Below are 20,972 nucleotides of genomic sequence, written 5' to 3'. Positions count from 1 at the left end.
TTTTTGTTATTTCAATTTGTCATTCCTATTTTAGTTTTCACCATATAATTGTTAGTTTCAGTTTAGTTTTATTTTTTATATAAAAAAAATTTAATGTAAAATCTATACCATTTTCTGAAAAAATACAACAAAACATTTAATGAATTAACAGTCAAGAGTGTATAAATGTTTTTTTTATAGCCTTTAGCCTCCTTGTTAGCGCACCTGCCTCCCACGCCATTTGGAGTCCCGTTCAGAGCGGGGCGAGCAGAGCCGGTTACAATGGTGCCGTGACCCGGATGAGAGTGAGGTTTAGGGGGGTGAGTGTAACGGGAGCCAGCTTGTAGATAGCTGTGGAGTGTGTAACCTCACTCTCCTGACCTCAAGAGGTGCACTATCTATTGAAGCTAGAGGCTGTAGCATTTAGCCTCCTTGTTAGCTCACCCGACTCCAACGCCGGTTCGAGTCCCATTCGGAGTGGGGCGAGCAGGATCTTTCCTGCACAACCCTTACCAGTAACATGCAGTCAGTGGGGTAGATCTGTGTGAATATAGTTCAATTGTTTGTAGTTTTAGGTTTTGTAAAATGCCTATGTGAAAAAAAGTTGTGTTCTTGAAACTTAATATACTCAAATGAAATGTAGTATTTTATTAATATCTTCTTATTATAAAAACAATTCTTAAAAGGTTGATTTTTGTGATTAGCACATTTAGCTAATCAAGGTAAATAGAAATAAAATAAATCTAGAAACACTTGAAGGATAGTGAAGTATGTGACTAATAAATTGTTAATAAGTGACTCTTCCAGTCTACTAACAAATGTTGCTGAGTGGTTGCTTCGCTAGCAGTCTAGAGCACACTTGTCTTCTTCTTTCTTTAGTGTGGCAAAGTCACAAGGCTAAATAATAAACCCTAAGTGTACATTTAAAAGGAACAAACTAGACAAAAACAGCAGACAGGTGTGATTTTTGTCACAGTAACAACGCTGAATATCCTGAAAATTTACGAAATCATGAAAAATACTAGAGAATGGAAAGACAATATTAGCTATTGTTACTTTGAACTAACCTTTGCGCATCAACAATAATAATGAAAAAAATCAATTAGATTAATGTTCAATCAGACACAGGGTTTGCATTAACTTCAACAGCCAGTGGGTTGCGCTTGACTATGTCCAGACTTGCATTAGCGAAGAGTCCAGCTCCATCACTTTATCAAGTTGCATGTGAGTTGGATTGCGGCTGGGTCCAGCTCGCATTTGGCTCTGCATTGAGCGCAACTTGGAACAATTTTGCGTCATGTAGGTGTCAGTTTACGGCTCTACCCTTTCATTTGTATGGTATCCGTAAACGGCGACATACTGTCGTAACACGCGAGTCGCCCGTTACTCATTCTTTCGAGTTCTTCATGACATCAGTTGCGCCCAGTACTGCAAGTTTACAGGATCATTTGAGCGAATTTAAGTTTATTCGATATAATAATAATCAAAGAGTCTAAATTAAAGTATCTCTGTTTATAGTCGGTGCGGCGGCACAAACAACGCGAAACTTTAAAGCTCGACCGGAGAAGATTAATATTAACAATATCCACTGATCATCATCTCTTATTCAACTCGACAGCAGAATGAATAGATTTCTTTCAATCTTGCTTTTCTCAATATTCGTGGACAGTAAGTGTTAGTTTTCATTTGATTCTTTAACACTTTCGGTTTCACTTTCTACAAGCGGAAAATGTGCACTAAACTACTTTTTTTTATTTTTATTTGTAGCATCACTAAATTACGCTTTATAGATGCGCAGAGGCTAAAGGAATGTGTTTATATATATATATATATATATATATATATATATATATATATATATATATATATATATATATATATATATACTTTGAACAAAGTTTATAGAAATTGAAGATTTGAAAAGGTATAAAAAAAAAAAAAGAAAATTCAAACACTGGTCTTGAAAAAGTCTTGCATTTTTTATTCTGTGATCGGCCTCAGAAGAAAGAGCAGAGATGAAAAGTTCACTTAGCAGTCGGACAGCTATATGATATTTTTATGATCATTAGTGATTTATTGTGAATGCAGACAAATTATATCATATTCTGCATCTTCTTCTTGTGACACCTATAAAATGCACTGACACAAATGGATGTTGTGTCAGAGTTTTTACCAACAAACATCCCTCTTCAGTGTACTTCACTGCTTTATCAATACCAAAAACATACAGGAGAGGAGGCCTCTGTCGAATAGAATAGTGCAAATGAGATGTTGTTGATTTACTGTCCCAGAGCAGCAACAGAGAAACTAACCCCCCACTCAGACATTCCATTGCACAGTGGGCAAATTAATTTCATGTAAAACACAATGCAGTTGATTCTTTGTTAAAGGTTTTGGTAGAAAATGGACACCCAGAGCTGCCAAGGACAGCAAAAACACTGCTTGCCACTGGCGAAAGTGTTGAGTTTGGGATTAAATTAGGAATGCAGTATATCTACCTTGGCTGCAAAGACCAGCTCCTGAAACATTTAAAAATGTATCCTTTACTGAACATTTATTAATTAGATTTGATTTACATTTCCATCAATATCGATGGCTTGCCGCTTTTCAAAAGTAGCAAGTAGAAACTGTGGCCAGTATTGTGCCAATTGAATTTATTTCCTCCCTCAGTATTCCCATTGGCTTTCTGTTTTGGTTTTTCAAAGCCAACTAATCTTGACTTTCTTGATGATGTTGTTGGTGACATTCGCTGTATTATGGATATGAATGCGTTGGCGGACCACTCTTAGTTGGGACGTATTGCTTAACTTCTTTGACAAGCTATCCAACACAGAGAAACTTAAATTGTACCTTTTTTGCAGTGGATGAGACGGAATTCCGGCAGGTAGGTAAATAGGTTGGTAAGCAGAGCAAGGCAGGCAGCGAGCAGGTAAGTAAGTTGGTAGTAGCAGACAAAGAATGGACTCCAGTAATCCAACAAACGATTGGTAGGTGATTGAAAAATGGTGGTTAAAAGGCACAACTTAATATCAATATAATGTCCAAATAGTGTTCAATAGTGATTCAATTGCGGTTCAATAGTGATTCAATAGTGATTCAATAGCGGTTCAATAGCAATCCAATAGCAATCCAATAGCGATGTAAAGAACTGTATGCTTAATACGTTCCAACAGCTTCCTTGTTCTTTTTCCTTGTTTTTGAAAAGGTGAGAGGCGGCCAACTTTATATTCAAACATTCTCACCGACGGTCAAAATAAAGGTCCCTACAAAATAAAGGATCCTACACCTAACAAAACATAACAGTGCTCCAATAGCACAACAATTTAGATTAAACTAAACCCAAAATAGCTCCTACAATGGAAATGGACTAGAGACAGACAGTGGTTTGATTAGGGTGAAGCTGCATTGTGTTACATGTTCTACAATCATGTGAAACGTCTTGCCAACGCCATTCTGAACAGCTCCAATGAAGGAAAGAGAAATCACTTGCTGCTCACTTCCAGCATCAGTTATAAGACTTTACACAATACACATCAACACACTTACTAACATTTATCCCAGTTAACTGTAACAGAATTTTTCATACACAACTGTGGAAGTTGTAACCAAAAAAACGTCACGGTTACTGACGTAACCTCCATTCCCTAATGGAGGGAGCAAGACGTTGTGTCGATGAGTTGACAATAGGGGTCGCTCCTGTGGAGCAAGCCGTTGCATAACTACCCCCAACACACTGTCAGGCATGAAGCAGTCCCCTGCACCTAGGGGAACGGCTAACTGCTCAGGAGTATAAGGACTGGCTGGCCCAGCCGTGGCCTTCTCTCTGTTGTTCTTCCCCAAAAGGAACGAAACCGTTCGGCTGGGGTCCAAATATATGGTCCAAGCTGGGAGGACACTGCGGAGACCACACCCGGCCCCGAAAAGTGTGTGTGTGGGGGGGGGGGTTAGGTGGAATACAACACACGGTTTTTACTGGTTAGGAGCGGAAGCACATCGTGCGGAGCGGCATCATGGTAGATCCTACCCAAGGGGGGAGGAGTTACTACAAACACGGCGACCAAGGACAGAGGGCCCTCTGCCCAAGGAAGATGCAGTTTACCGGCAGGGAAACCATTTTGCGGAATATACATCACACGGTGTTGCCTAGGGGGACAACCAGCACATGTGGAGCCCTTACCTCAGTACGGGGGCCTGGTGACGCCAGTACTGGGGCGGCAGCGAGCCTCCAAGACGTCCAGGGTTCACACTTGTGACCGCTCCCGGAACAGCCTGGGACGGGGGAGGAAGATTTTCGTCCTTGTAGCACAAGGAGAACATTACATCAGGGGCGGTTTTTTGCCAGAGCTGGGCGCGTGAGGGAGGGATGCCCGCCTCTGAGGCGCCATACTTGCCAGGGAGAGAAAACAGTGCACGGTAGTCATGATAACGATGGCCAGAGACACCGACTGTGAGGTCCAGGAAATGAGAAGACTGCTTTTTTTTTTCTTTCTTAGAATGTAAGAAAGAAAACGTTCCCTGCCCGTCTCGGGGAACGTTTTGAAGCCTTTCTTGGGTTCTTGGCGACCGGCCATGAGACGGGTGGCGTCTGCTTTCTGCGGGTGGCTCGACAACGGGGCTAGCCTACTGGGGTGGGCTGTGGCGGAGCCAGTGTTGCTGCCGCAGGGGATGCCCTGGGCTACAAACAGATGGGGTGCGAGACATTGCGTCGCACCGGGCAGGATGTGTTGAATGGTAACCATCTGCCTTTTAACCATTGAGGATTTCTGAGCGAAATCCTCTACGGTGCCGCCGAATAGGCCAAAGTGGTTCGACCAAGTTGGGCCAAAGGTGGCACTCCTGGTCCACTAAGGTGGACATCGCCTGCCCGAGAGACCACGCCGTGACCATCATCGCTCGGAGGGCGAGACCAGTCATTGAGCGTAGCTCCTGCATAAATCTCGGGTCAGAACTACCCTTGTGCCGTTCTTTGAGCGCCACGGCTTGGTGTACACGCAGGAGAGCCGTGGCGTGCAGGGCGGAGGCGGCCTGTCCAGTGGCACTGTAGGCTCAGTTGTGAGCGACGATGTAAACCCACGGGCCCTTGACAGGAGACTCGGATGGCTCCGCCAGGTGGAGGCGCTGTGCGGGCACAAGTGCACCGCGATCGCCTTACCAACCTGGGGAGTCGCCAAGCACTCCCTGGCAGCCCCATCGTGAAGTGTAGTGAGAGAAGATGAACCGGGACCGATCACCGGGCCGCAAGGGTTCAGGGGGGAGCGGAGGATTCCACTCCATCCCGACGCTCGCAGCCGCCCGGGCAAGCGTGGCCGTCAGCTGCGCATGGTGACAGACTGAACCAACCCACTCTCAACTTCGCGAGCCGCGACCGTGAACTTGCCCTGAGACGAGCCGGCAGTCACATCGCGAACTCGCTGGGGCAAACGAGCGTGCTGGGGAATGGGAGATCTGTGGGGGGTGTTTCCTGTCGGAGAAGCTCCCATTGAAATCCCCAAATCGCCCCCAGTGCTAACCGACTCTGCCTCATACCCGTGGGTAGAAGGACCGAGTCGAGGAGCCACTGGGATGGCTTTCCCTCTTACAAGAGAAAGCTGCGACCACAACGTTGCCAGAATAATGCCCTCACAGTGAGAGCATGATCCATCCACAAGCGCTGTCCCTGCGTGGGCAGTGCCCAACACGAGAGGCAGCGATAGTGGCCGTGGGAAGCGGAGAGGTAATGATCGCAACCAGGAAATATACACAAACGAAAAAGGCATCTTGAAAAAGACATTTTTCGCTTATGCCCACTCTTTAGAGGAAATTAAACTCTTTTATGTGTTTTAATATATATATTTATATATATATATATATGTATGTATACATAGGTATAAATATATATATATATATATATATATATATATATATATATATAAACTAAGTTGTTCAATTCGTAGTTTTCTATTGCTGAAGCGCCCAGGGGTATTTGCTCAGCACAACCGTGGTGTGCGAGGGGGATGACCGCTGGAATGCGCCGTAGATCCAACAGCATAGAGAAATGAATGGAGGCGGCAGAGGAATTCAGCTCTGTTAACTTGCTCGCTCGGCTCCGAAGAAGATATTTGATGTGTGTTTGCGTCACTCCTTTTATACCCGTATGTCCGGGGGAGTGGCATGCAAATTCCACACGCCAATTTTCATTGGCCTTTTCTCAAGATCAGAGATGTCTGGGCTCCGCAGGAGCGACCCCTAGTGTCAACTCATCAACACAATGTCGAGTGAGTGACATATAGGGAACCACAGATAGTTGGAAAGAAGTCGTGGGTATGTAAGTAATTTGAATTGGATTAAACTGAAAAATAAGCTGTAATCAAATGATTGATGATCACTTGTGTGTGACATCATTTTTAATATTATTATCTGTATAATTTTTTATTTAAACATTTGAAGTACCTTATTTTGTCCCAATGTGGATACTACATTTCAGAGAGCTCAATCAAATGTATTTTTTGGTTGCATTTGAGGGCAAAAAACATTTGAAAAAATGTATTGTGTAAAATAGGCACATGATATCGGATTATCGATCGCAGGGCCCTGAATCGAATCAAATCGAAATCGTATCACCTCTGACTTTGAAGTATCAGCAAATATCGGATTGCAAGCCATCGATATAAGATCGTATTGTGATGAAACGTCCAATTTACACCCCTTCCTGTATGTTGGTGTTGACATGTTTCCATCACTGAGCTTCTGCAGGTCTTAAAAAGTGCTGAATTCAGTTTCCTCAATTAAAGGCCTTAGGAAGTCTTCAAAAGTCTTGTAAAACTCAAATATATTTTATTGACCTTTTATATGACCAAAACAATCAGCAAATCTTTACATGTCTGCAGCTAAAACCAGCAAGTGTTTGACATTTTTGCTTGAAAAATGACTGAAACTATCTAGTCGGACAGCTATATGATATTTTTATGATCATTAGTAATTTATTGTGAATGCAGACAAATTAGATCATATTCTGCATCTTCTTCTTGTGACACCTATAAAATGCACTTATCCAGGGATGTTGTGTCAGAGTTTTGCCCATTATTATTATGATCAACTTAACATGATTCACTTCACTTGAATGCTACTCATACTGCCATTTGTTTGGGTTCTTCTCTCTTTACGGTGAAAACAGTATGGATTTCACATTGTGCTCTGTATGTCTTTTTTGATCATTTATTTTCCTCTGATCTTTCATCAGTTTTTTTTCTGCCGTGTGTTCAGGATTTATGAAAGTTGTGATGTCAGATAGAATATACTTATCCTGTTGGAAAAGGGCAAAAAGATGTTGTAAAATGGCAGGCAAAACTGCTAAAAATACATAGATTTGCCCCTTGAAGGTCTTTTCTGAGCACTGAAGTAAAGCAATTATTGTTAATAATTTGCACTTTACAAATTCATCCCGTTATTAATTTTATCTGACTCCAATTTTATATTAATCTGACTCCAATTTTATATTAATCTGACTCCAATTTTAAGTTGACCTTTGATTTAGATTAAAGCTCTAAATTCTTTCTGATTATTCTTTTATTTTAATCATTTAAGTTATTGATTACTCTGAATCCTCTTCTATTCATTTACCTTTTGATCAGTTTCTAATGAGATTCAAACTGATAGTCTTTAAGTGGCTTCCTCCTCCATTAAAGCTTCAGTTATGATAGAAATTATTCTTAAAATGTTATTCTCCTGCTCGGTTCCTCCAGAGCGGTTTCTCCTATTTTAAAGACCCAGTATTGATATAAATGATTTCAGAGGAATACAGAATAAATCAAAAAGTAACAATTTATTTGCCAGGTAGGATATAAAACACAAGTTAAAGAAACAAGTCAAAGAACATACCTGGCAGTTGAGAAAATTACATGTAATTGCAAAGCATGGGAAATCTGAATGCAGATTCCAATTATTACAGTTACACACATTGAGGTGTGGGATCATCTGGCTACAGAGAACCTTGAGCTCTGGGCCAGCCTTCCTTAAATATCCAGAGAGAATACACATTGTGTACCAAATGGTATTATCCTTTGATCAATGAGAATTTGGGGGTAAAAGGGTTCTTGGCTTCCTGGTGTTAAACCTTCAAGGAGGGGGATAGACCTCCAGAGTTATTCAGTATTTGGCATAGACCTTATAACTTTGTTGTCATTAAGTTTTATAAACCTGGGGACAAAACACTATACCAGATGCACCGAGACATTTTAAATGATACCAAACATGTTACACAAGTTACATTATTTGTATACGATATGGTCTTTTGTTACATACAGATCTTAGGTGAGTTTGGGGGTGATTCTGGGCTGGAGTGGAATGGATGAGGAGGAGAGGGGAGAGAATGGGACAGATGTGGAAGGGCAACAACGAGGTGTGATTTTACAGTCTTTGCTCAGTGGGGTGTGATGCCTCAGGAAGAGTTGCTAATTGTGAGAAAGTTCATTTGTTGATTTTCTCAAAGATCATACATTTGCTCTTTGCCTTTGAATGCAAACACATTGGCACCCTGCCTTACAATGTGCAAGTGCTCAAATAGCTGCAACAGAGTTTTTACCAACAAACATCCCTCTTCAGTGTACTTCACTGTTTTATCAATACCAAAAACATACAGGAGAGGAGGCCTCTGTCGAATAGAATAGTGCAAATGAGAGAGATGTTGTTGATTTACTGTCCCAGAGCAGCAACAGAGAAACTAACCCCCCACTCAGACATTCCATTGCACAGTGGGCAAATTAATTTCATGTAAAACACAATGCAGTTGATTCTTTGTTAAAGGTTTTGGTAGAAAATGGACACCCAGAGCTGCCAAGGACAGCAAAAACACTGCTTGCTACTGGCGAAAGTGTTGAGTTTGAGATTAAATTAGGAATGCAGTATATCTACCTTGGCTGCAAAGACCAGCTCCTGAACCATTTAAAAATGTATCCTTTACTGGACATTTATGAATTAGATTTGATTTACATTTCCAACAATATCGATGGCTTGCCGCTTTTCAAAAGTAGCAAGCAGACACTGTGGCCAGTATTGAGACTAGAGACAGACAGTGGTTTGGTTAGGTGAAGCCTCATTGTGTAACATGTGATGCCCCAGCCAAGGCTCTTGTGAAGTCCATAAAGCTGTGTTCAGGCTATTATGGGTGTGACAAATGTTCACAAAAAGGAGTGTGGGATGGCCATCGGGTGATCTATCCTGAAATCACCAATCTAACTTTGAGAACCGATAAAACATTTCGAAATCAGTCTCAGCACCACCTGCATTCAGTTGTGTCGCCATTTTGCCAGCTCCTGATAAACATGATAGAGCAATTCCCTGTAGATTATATGCACCAGTGTTGTCTTGGGGTCATGCACAAAATGATCCTCTTGTGGCTGAGGGGACCACTGGGAATCAGATTGTCATCTGGGCATGTTAAGCAGGTCAGTTTACAGATTCTGAAGCCTAGAATCAAATCAAATCACTTTATTGTCAAACTACCATGTACACAAGTGCATATATATCAAATGGACACATGCTTACAAAACACAATAATTATATATAATGTACAGTAAACAATACACACAATATAGAATACACAATATACAATACAATAAAGTAAAGAGTATATGAAATATATATATATATATATATTGAGGAGAATATGTTGACAGTCCAGTGTGAGATTAGAGATTAATAAAGTGCAGTGCTAATTATTGATCCTGATAGATCAAGTGTTCAACAGCCTGACTGCTTGGGGGTAGAAGATGTCATGTAGTCGGCTGGTACGGGTCCTGATGCTGCGATACCGCCTGCCTGATGGTAGCAGTGATAACAGACCATGACTCGGGTGGCTGGAGTCTCTGATGATCCTCCAAGCTTTTTTCACACACTGCCTGTTATAGATGTCCTAGAGGGAGGGAAGCTCACCTCCGATGATGTTTCTGGCAGTTTGTACCACCCTTTGCAGGGCTTTGCGGTTGTGGGCAGTGCTATTGCCGTACCAGGCAGTGATGCAGCCAGTCAGGATGCTCTCTACAGTACTGGTGTAGAACCGTGTGAGGATGTGGTGGTTCATTCCAAACTTCCTCAGCCATCTCAGGAAGAAGAGGCGCTGGTGAGCCTTCTTCACAACGGCCTCAGTGTGGACGGACCATGTGAGTTCCTCAGTAATGTGGACACCGAGGAACTTGAAACTGCTGACTCTCCCCACCGGTGCTTCATTGACGGTGATGGGGCTGTGCTCTGACGTTGAGGGAGAGGTTGTGCTCCTGACACCAGCGTGTCAGAGTGTGCACCTCCTCTCTGTAGACTGTTTCATCATTGTCAGTGATCAGACCTACCACCGTTGTATCATCAGCAAACTTAATGATGGCATTGGAGCTATGTGTTGCCACAAAGTCATGTGTGTATAGGGAATACAGGAGTGGGCTGAGAACACAGCCCTGCGGGGCTCCAGTGTTGAGGGTCAGTGATGATGAGGTGTTCCTGCCCATTGTAACCACCTGACGTCAGCCTGACAGGAAATCCAGGATGCAGCTTCACAGCGAACTGTTTAAGCCCAGAGCCTGGAGTTTCTCATTAAGCTTGGAGGGCACTATGGTGTTGAATGCTGAGCTGTAGTCTACAAACAGCATTCTCACATATGTGTTCCTTTTTTCCAGATGGGAGAGAGTAGTGTGTATTGTGGATGCAATGGCATCATCAGTGGAGCGGTTGTTGCGGTAGGCAAACTAGAACATGCATTCCAAATGTGTTTGCAAGGAAAGATATTGACAGATGGAAGGCCACGGAACTGAGATAGTTTGCCCTCTATACAGGAAAAACTGCTTTATTTCAGAACAGCTCTATGAGCACTTCCTGGTTTTTAGTGTGGCATTATCCATCCTTGTTTGTCCAGGACTGGCAAAACAGTACAATCACAATGCAGAGGAGTTGTTGGTGTACTTCATTTCACAGGGAAGGCATTTTTATGGGGATGAGTTCCTTGTCTACAATGTCCACAGTTTGGTATACCTTGCATCGGACGCAAACATTTATGGTAGTCTTGATGAGTGCAGTGCTTTCTCTTTTGAGAATTATTTGCATCAGCTGAAAAGATTGGTTCGTTCTGGGTGAAATCCTCTCTCAAAGATTGTGAGGCAGCTTAGGGAAGCAGACAAACTGATAAAGATACATCCTGAACCAAAAAAGACTGTAGAAATAAAAAAAAAAACAACAATGTCTACACTCTTAGTGCTGTGAAGTTGTTGCAGTATCTGGTGAGACAGAGCACGGGGAAAATATGTTTCTCTGTTGTGTCTATGATCGACTTGATACTTCATGCAGCCTCGTGACCCAAGGTTGATTGTGTCGTGGAAAATCGCAATGAATCTCTCTAAGTTGTAAGAAAACTCTCGGAGTCTTGAGTTCCAGATGCCAAAGTTGTAGTTTATTGAACACCAACAAACATGAGTCGAGCCAGCTGTCTGTCCTGACTTTATCCTCCTAAGTTCTCAGTTATATACCTTTTGTTATCTTTTACCCACTATTTCTGACCAATGGGATTATTGCCCTTGTCTCTTTCCCTCGCCACCAATATGTTTTATTTCCTTCATTAATTAAATATTGGTGGAAAATCCCCTGCCTATCTATTTTTTTAAAAACATACATCAGCTGGTAACTCCACATATTTTGGACATATGTCATAGTTCATGGTAAGAACACATCAACTTAGAAACATTTGTGTAAGAGACAAACCAGCCTTGTCCTCACCATACCTTTTACTTTTCACCTCCATTTCAGCAAATCCTTACAATGAGGCGGCCTTGTTTGTTTCACGGCCTTGTTTGTTCCTTCACATTATCATTTGATTAATGAAAGAAAATACAAGCTCCAAAGATATTTAACTCATCAAGGCAAAACACCATGCCAGAAACATATCATATAAGGGATATCTAGGAAATACATCAAGGATATATGTCAGAATACTCAAGGATATATGTCAGAATACTGCTGATTAACAGAAATACATGCTGTTTTTAAAGGATTTTAAAGGAATACACCTGTTGTTCAAGGATAACAACCATATATCCCCCCCTCTGAGACTTATAAAAGTCTCAAACTCTATATCCCTCAAACCAGAGTGCAGTCACACAAGCCAGCCAGTTCCATTCCATCTTGTTGCCAAAGTAGGCTACACCAGTCCTTTATCCAACGCTGTCTATATGAGGCTGCACTCTGCAGGACTTGGGACCAAACCTCTCCCCCCACACTTGGCTAGGAAGGAGTAAAAGATCCCAGTCGTCTAGCTATCACTGTTCCGGGGGGTGGGTGACAAAAATCAACTCATTTGTAATAAGCATGTGCATGCAAATGTGAAGCCTTGCGTGATGTAGAGTACAATTGATTATCCATTAAATAGAAGAGATATATATATATATATATATATATATATATATATATATATATATATATATATATATATATATATATAAGCTTAACAAAACACTAGTAAAAGTAACATAATATATTAATATTCATCCTTCGTTGCCAGAGGAACTCACAGACAATTCCAGGAGCCTGGAGCGCTATCTGGTGGTGTGTTGGAGCAGACAGCGGGTTTTTAAACCGTTGTCATCAGCAATACTACTTCTACTTGATTAGGTACATTGTAATAAAGATATACTTCATTAATCATTATAAGTAATTGGTTACATTGAGAGTAATAGGGGAATATGTCAAAAATAACAAACAAAACACCCTCTAACTCCTGTCTTGAGAAGCTATCTATTCTGTTACGCAAAATGAAAGTACAATAGTCATGCTATCTCCCTTACTATCAAAAACATGAGAAAAGTGTTCAAAAATAAAATTCCCCTTAAATTAGTGTTATTTCTAGATTGCTTCTCAGTAAATCTCATCAAGTTCATCCAATCCTGGCCCAACGGTATATTGTCTGGTTGCTACACTTGTTTGCGTTGGCATCATTGATACAGTTACCATTTGCTTAGCCACCATTCTAGTCATAATTGATCTCAGAATGGGTATAATACAGCAAAACAACAATGCAAATAGGGTCAGTCCTATAACTATTATTATACCCATTTTCATTAGCCCCAACTTCCATGAATCATCAAACCATTGCCCAAACAGCTGATCTCTCCCTGCATTAGATTTAACTTCCTTTCGCAGATCATGCAGTTTTTTCATTGCCTGGGTAAAAGCTCCTTCTGGGGATGTATTATTTGGTATGTATGTACAGCAATCTGCTCCGAACATAACACACACTCCTCCTTTATCTGCCAATAACCAATTTAGTGCTTGACGATTTTGCCATGCCATTTTACTAGTTGCTGCTAACTGATGTCCTAACGCCTCCAGTGCCTCATCAGTGTAGTTTATAAATCTCTGTTGGTTATAGTAAATATAATTAATCCATTCTACATTTTTGTTGGGTGTTACCCATACGAATATTGACTCAAAGCCTGATTTAATTTCATTCTTAGCTTTAAACTGTTGGGGTATTCCTCTCGGTTGGCCAATTTCATCCAGAGAAACATCAGGATCTGGGGTGTATGCTCTTTTCACCCTTCCTTGTTTGTGTACTAAAGGTTTTGGTGCAGTTTGGATTTCAGAGGGGTCCCATTCTACCATAGTTACTTCTTGTATTAGCCTTACTCTAGCGCACAGTCCTTTCCAGCCTTTAGGTAGTGCGGTTTTCAATTGATCTCCCCCACATAACCAAAAATAGTCCGCTATAGTTTCCGTTTGTTCCGCATGGATTTTTCTTGCAGGAGATGCTAAAGTTTGATTTTCACATCCTGTAAGGCAATGACCAACAACTACGCCTAGACATCCTGGAGTTATGTTCACAGTAAAGTTCTGTACTAATGTCGCTGTTGCATATTGTGGTCCACTAAACCTAATTACATTATCGTTTAAAAACATTTCCTCATCTAAATGCCATAATACTGCGCAATTGCCCTTAAGTTTTCCTACATTCGTTTTTCCTCTAGTTCTGTTAAAACATTCATACTCCAGTTGTCGATTTATGGTATATGATGATGGGCTTTCTTTTTTCTCATTATCCACACGTACGTCTAATTTTTTGCATTCATCTCCCCACCCTATCATTTTATAATATTTATCATATTCCAGATGACCCAAAAATGCCAAACATTCTGCTGGGCAGAACACTGTTCTCCCTGTATTACCACAATTGTTGGCATAATATTCAGCGCAGTGTTTATAATCATACTGATTCGGGACTACTACCAACTTTTTCAATGGAGAGGGTGAGCACATTACACAGTTTGTCATTTTTGCTTGCTTAGCTGTATATCTGGCCCATTTATACCAGTCATTTTGATTTGCATGTTGTAATAGTTTCTCTGTTCCTGCTGACTCTATGGGTTCCAAGTCATTTACTAAATCTATTGGTTTTGTCATTCTTTGCTTGATTATTTTGTCAGGTGTCTTTTTAGGCTGATTATTCGGTTTGTTCTGCTTAGACAAATTGCTTATCCAGATTCTTTGCTTTTCGGGTTCACCTTTGCCTAATGATCCAGGTGTTCGCTTCTTTCTGATTTCTCGTGCTATGTTATCTAGTCTCTTCTCATTCAGGGAAATAGTACTGTAGGTCTGAGATGTCAATTGTAGGAAATTCATCATACCATGGTCGTTGTGATGGTCCCTCCCCTGGGGAGTCTGGGCCTTCCTCGATCGCCTGTCCAGTAGGCCCTGTATGGGAGGCAATACCTGTCCCAAATATGTTAGTAACAGCATCATCCACACCAATACCTCCTTGAGCTTCCATTCTTTCCTCCATGTCCCACAACGCTTCATCGAATGACTGCGCTTGTTGGCCTGCTTCATGTCCTTCAGTTGTTTCTGTCACGGTTTCGTGTCACCCGCACCATGTTTCGTGTCATCCGCACCGTGTTTCGCATCATCTGCACCATGTTCCGTGTCGTCTGCACCGTGTCTCGTGTTGTCCGCCCCGTGTTTTCCGTTTCACCCATCACTAGTCACTTTCCATGTCACGCTCCCTTGTTGTCCGCTCACGCTCACTGTCATGTCTTCCTTGTTGTCCGCCCGTGTTTCACTGTCTCTGTGAAAACTACACTTCCCTTCTTCCCGTCGTTTCCGGCCCTGTCTGCGTGTTATTGTCCGCACCTGTCTGTCATTTTGTCATTACCGTGTCTCTTTATTTAAACCCCACTGTTTTCCCTTCCCGTTGTCGTGCGTTGGCGTTCTCTGTTACGTCGCCCATGTCTGTGCTGGTTACCTTCACCTTCGTTCTCTGTTCTTGTTTCTCCACCTTGGTTTGCTTACCCTCGCCTTTGTTCTTTGTTCATGTTCCTCCACCTTAGTTAGCTTTTTCCCATTGTGGACCTTTGATTTGCTCCTGTGTTTGTTTATTTAGTTATTCCCTTAATAAACTGCGTTTGGATCTGATCCACCTGTCTGCCTGCTCCTGCTTCCCACACTAACGTTACAGAACGCACGACCCACAATGGATCCAGCAGTTTTGTGGGCAAACTACCGGCTGCTCTGTTTGCGACAGGGGGACCGTCCCCTGGAAGACCACATTCAAGACTTCCTTGTTCTGGCAAGCCTCTCCGACTTTCCGGACTCTGCCTTGGTGGTTTTCTTCCGAGATAACCTGAACCCTTCAGCTGAAGGAGCGGTTGCCTCAGGCGGCGCTGCGGCTGGACCCTCCGCGACCTCCTGGAGGCGACCCTACTGTTGTCGCGGCTCTCCGTTAACTGTGGCCGTTTCCAAGGAGGACCCTACCTCACCACCCACAGCTGAGACTCTCCAGTGCGTCCCTGGCGCTCCCTGCCACGTCAGCCCCACCAGTCTGCGAGCCAGAACCCACGCCGGCCCGGTCTGCGAGCCAGAGCCCACGCCTGCCCCGGTCTGTGAGCCTGAGCCCACGCCAGCCAAGGTCAGCGAGCCTGAGCCCTCGTCAGCCACGGTCAGCGAGCCTGAGCCCTCGCCAGCCACGGCCAGCGAGCCTGAAGCCACGCCGAACAGCGTTCCAGCGTCGCCAGTCGCATCAGCTCGGAGGAAGAGGAGAAGGGGAAAGGCCTCTGCTCTCCAGCCTCCGCCTGCCGCAGCCCCGTGCCCTAAACCCCCCGTGGCTCTTCCCTCAGAGCCCCGCAAACCCAAGCCAGCGCATACCACGGTCAACCAGCCAGTGCCTGTCACCCCAGAGGTCAGTGAGCCAGAGCCTGTCGCCTCAAACGTCAATGAGCCAGTGCCTGTAGCCTCAGATGTCCCGGAGCCAGCGCCTGTAGCCTCGACCGTCCCTGAGCCAGCGCCTGTAGCCTCGACCATCCCTGAGCCAGCGCCTGTAGCCTCGACCGTCCCTGAGCCAGCGCCTGTAGCCTCGACCGTCCCTGAGCCAGCGCCTGCGGCCTCGACCGTCCAAGAGCCAGTGCCAGTAGCCATGACCGTCCAAGAGCCAGTGCCAGTAGCCGTGACCGTCCAAGAGCCAGTACCAGAAGCCTCGATCGTCCAAGAGCCAGAGCCTGAAGCCATGACCGTCCAAGAGCCAGTGCCAGTAGCCATGACCGTCAAAGAGCCAGTGCCAGTAACCGTGACCGTCCAAGAGCCAGCGCCAGTGGTCGTGCCCATCCTAGAGTCAGCACCTCCCAAGCCTTCCAGGGCTCCCCCTCTCGAGCCTACCAGGGCTCTGCCTCCCAAGTCTCTCAAGTCTCTCGAGTCTTCCAGGGCTCCTCCTCCCGAGCTTTCCAGAGCTCCGCCATCCAAGTTTCCCGAGCTTTCCAGAGCTCCGCCATCCGAGTTTCCCGAGCTTTCCAGAGCTCCGCCATCCGAGTTTCCCGAGCTTTCCAGAGCTCCGCCATCCGAGTTTCCGAGCTTTCCAGAGCTCCGCCCTCCGAGCTTCCCAGAGCTCCACCTCTCAAGCCTCTCGAGCCTTCTAGGGCTCCGCCTTCCGAGTTTCCCGAGCTTTCCAGAGCTCCGCCATCCGAGTTTCCCGAGCTTTCCAGAGCTCCGCCATCCGAGCTTCCCAGAGCTCCACCTCTCAAGCCTCTCGAGCCTTCTAGGGCTCCGCCTCCCAAGCCTCTCGAGCCTACCAGGGCTCCGCCCCTCAAGCCCCTCGAGCCTTCCAGGGCTCCGCCTCTCAAGTCTCTCGAGTCTTCCAGGGCTCCGCCTCTCAAGCCTCCCAAGCTTTACAGAGCTCCGCCCTCCGATCCTACCAAGGCTCCGCCCCTCAAGCCCCTCGAGCCTTCCAGGGCTCCGCCTCTCAAGTCTCTCGAGTCTTCCAGGGCTCCGTCTCTCAAGCCTCCCAAGCTTTCCAGAGCTCCGCCCTCTGAGCTTCCCAGAGCTCCGCCTCTCAAGCCTCTCGAGCCTGCCAGGGCTCCGCCCCTCAAGCCTCTCGAGCCTGCCAGGGCTCCGCCCCTCAAGCCTCTCGAGCCTGCCAGGGCTCCGCCCCTCAAGCCTCTCGAGCCTCCCAGGGCTCCGCCTCTCAAGTCTCTCGAGTCTTCCAGGGCTCCGTCTCTCAAGCCTTTCGAGCCTCCCAGGGCTCCGCCTCTCAAACCTCTCGAGCCTTCCAGGGCTCCGCCTTCCAGGCCTCTCAAGCCACCCAGGGCTCCGCCTCTCGAGCCTTCCAGGGCTCCGTCCCCAGAGCCTCTTGAGTCTCCTACGGCTCCGCCCCAGGGCCTCCTACGGCTCCGCCTCCCGATCCACTCAAGCCTTCGACGGCTCTGCCCCCAGAGCCTCTCGAGCCTCCTGCAGCTCCGCCTCTCGAGCCTCCTGCAGCTCCGCCCCCGGGTCCTCCTGCGGCTCCGCCTCCAGAGCCTCCTATGGCTCCGCCTCTCGATCCACTCAAGCCTTCGACGGCACCACCCGCCGAGCCTCCCGAGCCTCCTACGGCTCCGCCGCTTGAGCCACTCAAGCCTTCGACGGCTCCGCCCTCAGAGCCTCCCGAGCCTCCTATGGCTCCACCTCCCGAGCTTCCTCCGGCCCCGCCTCTCGAGCCACTCAAGCCTTCGACGGCTTCACCCTCAGAGCCTCCTATGTCTCTGCCCCCAGAGCCTCCAGAGTCTTCCTGGTCTCCGCTCCTAAAGCCTCCCACGGTGCCGCCTACCTCGGCTCCGCCTCCTGAGCCTCTTTAAGCTCCACCTCCTGAGCCTCCCTCAGCCCCGCCTTCAGAGCCTTCATCGCCCTCGCCTCCTTCGGCTCCGCCTCCTGAACCTCCTTCAATTCCACCTCCGGAGCCTCCCGAGCCTCTCCCAGCTCCGCCTCTGAAGCCTCCATTGGCTCCGTCTTCAGAGCCTTCTTCGCCCTCGCCACCTTCGGCTCCACCTCCAGTGGCTCCGCCTTCTGAGCCTTCTACACCATCACCTCCCTTGGCTCCGCCCAACACTGTTCCGCCTCCTGACCTGCCCAAGGCCTTACCGCCTGAGTCTGCCACGGCCCTGCCTAAGCCTCCTTTGGCGCCGCCTCCCAAGTCTTCTACGGCTCCGCCTCCGAAGTCCTCCTTGGCTCCGCCTCACACGGCTCTGCCAGCCTCTGTCCTGCGGCCACCTCCCAGGTCTCCAGTACCGGCCCCTGCCCAGAGACCAGCTCCCAGGCCACCCAAACCAGCTCCTGCCCCATGGCCCGCTCCCAGACCTCCTAATCCAAATCTGGTACTCACCTGCGTGGCCAGCTCCCGTGCCCCCTCGGCCTATCCCCACATTGTGGCTGCCTTCCAGACCTCCTGAACCTGCCCGGTTGACGCCCCCAGGCCGCCGGACCCGGTCCCCTTCGCACACCCCATAGACTGCTTGCCTGCCCTCTCGACCTCCCTGATCTGCCTGCCTCCCGTGGACTGCCTAATTGCCCCCTTGGCCTGTCTCAGCACCCCTTGCACCCCTTGAACTGTCTTTGTGCCCCTTGTTCGTCCCCTGGTCTGTCTGTTTTCCCCCCAGTCTACCCCCTCTCTCCTGGGTTCTTCACTCCTTTTTATTGTTTCTTTTGTCCATCTTAAGACCGTCTGGAATCCGGTCTTTTTGAGGGGGGATTATGTCACGGTTTCGTGTCACCCGCACCATGTTTCGCGTCATCCGCACCGTGTTTCGCATCATCTGCACCATGTTCTGTGTCGTCTGCACCGTGTCTCGTGTTGTCCGCCCCGTGTTTTCCGTTTCACCCATCACTAGTCACTTTCCATGTCACGCTCCCTTGTTGTCCGCTCACGCTCACTGTCATGTCTTCCTTGTTGTCCGCCCGTGTTTCACTGTCTCTGTGAAAACTACACTTCCCTTCTTCCCGTCGTTTCCGGCCCTGTCTGCGTGTTATTGTCCGCACCTGTCTGTCATTTTGTCATTACCGTGTCTCTTTATTTAAACCCCGCTGTTTTCCATTCCCGTTGTCGTGCGTTGACGTTCTCTGTTCGTTGCCCATGTCTGTGCTGGTTACCTTCGCCTTTGTTCTCTGTTCTTGTTTCTCCACCTTGGTTTGCTTACCCTCGCCTTTGTTCTTTGTTCATGTTCCTCCACCTTAGTTAGCTTTTTCCCATTGTGGACCTTTGATTTGCTCCTGTGTTTGTTTATTTAGTTATTCCCTTAATAAACTGCGTTTGGATCTGATCCACCTGTCTGCCTGCTCCTGCTTCCCACACTAACGTTGCAGTTTCTGTATCTGTTTCAGCAGGATGATCACTTTCTTCTTGTCTTTCTCCTTCTTCACCTTCTTGGTCCTGTTCCTCTGTGACATGTACTTCCGTCTCACTTTCTATACTTTCCTGCTCTACTGCGGCACTTACTTAAATTCCTCTTTCTTCCGCAGCATGCTCTTCCCCTACTTGCGTTTGTCCTTCTTCTACTTCCTCTTCTCTTTCTTCAGATTCTGTAGCCGGTTCCTGCTGATCTTCTTCTTCCTCGGGCTCTTGATTCTGTACTTGCTGTTCTTCTCCGTCCTCCTCAGGCTCTTGATTGTTCGGCAGATTTCTTCTGCGTACTTTGGTGCAATGATTTAAATGATACCATGTGTTACTGCCTCTTACCTTTACTGCTGTTGGGGTTGCTTGCACCACTTCATAAGGTCCTTCTCTCCTTGGTTCATTCCACCTTCGCCTAAACACTCTCATGTATACGAGGTCTCCAGGAACTATTGCACAAGGTGCATTCTCATCTTGCCTAGGGTTTCTCCTTTGTTCCTGTGAACAGATTTTTTCATGTATGGAAGTCAATTGCCTCATGTATGCTTTCAATTCCATTTCTAATTGTTCCAATGATGGACCCTCATATGGTCCTCTTAGATAAGGCACTGGCATAGGTCTCCCTGTCAGCATTTCATGCGGGGTTAGATTAGTAATTCTGTTTGTCTGCATGCGGTATTTCATTAATGCCAGTGGGAGCGCATCAACCCAATTAAGCCTTGTTTCTTGGCAGATTTTGCCTTTAAGTTCCCATTTACCCTCTCGACCATCCCCTGCGACTGCGGATGGTAGACACATCCTAACCGTTGTTTTATTCTTAGCTGTTGTATTACTGCCTTTACTGCTCTCTGAATGAATGCTGATCCGTTATCTGAGCTGATTTGCGATGGTATTCCAAACCTCGGGATAACTTCTCTTGTCAGAAATTTGATTACTGTTTGTGCTCCCTGATCTGCAGAGGGCACTGCTTCTACCCATCTGCTGAATCTGTCTATTATGAACAACATGTATCTTTTCCCTCTGACCGGTCTTATCATGTCTACATAGTCCATCACTAGATGTTTGAATGGGCCCTCCGGTGCTGGAATATGTCCTAATGGAGCGGTTGTACCTTTCCTGACATTGTGTTTTTCACAAATTTCACAGTTTGCTAAGAACTCATCTACAGAGGCCTGCAAGTATGGGGACCAGTAGCCCTGCTGTTTTATTTTTCTCACTACTTCGCCTCTTGTGCAATGGTCAAATCCATGTGCATCAGAAATTAGCATATTAAGAAGTGCTACTGGAGCCAATATTTGCCCCTCATGTGACCTCCATATTCCATTCATGTCCCTCGTCACCCCCCTTTGTTGCCATTGTG

General features: G+C 46.0%; 1 protein-coding gene across 1 annotated transcript in view; it reads left to right on the top strand.

Moving 5' to 3' along the window:
• Window positions 1-1,400: 1,400 nt before the first annotated feature.
• The window catches only part of LOC127661670 (uncharacterized), a 50,890-nt gene continuing 31,318 nt past the window's right edge, over window positions 1,401-20,972 (top strand). Inside the window, exon 1 of the mRNA XM_052152492.1 lies at window positions 1,401-1,647. Within this exon, the coding sequence (XP_052008452.1) occupies window positions 1,602-1,647 (46 nt within the window). The 5' untranslated portion in view covers window positions 1,401-1,601. The remainder of the gene's footprint in view (window positions 1,648-20,972) is intronic.

This window comes from Xyrauchen texanus, chromosome 2 (assembly GCF_025860055.1).
Source record: "Xyrauchen texanus isolate HMW12.3.18 chromosome 2, RBS_HiC_50CHRs, whole genome shotgun sequence".
Classification (NCBI taxonomy): Eukaryota; Metazoa; Chordata; class Actinopteri; order Cypriniformes; family Catostomidae; genus Xyrauchen; species Xyrauchen texanus.
This window is presented reverse-complemented; position numbering and strand designations above follow the sequence as displayed.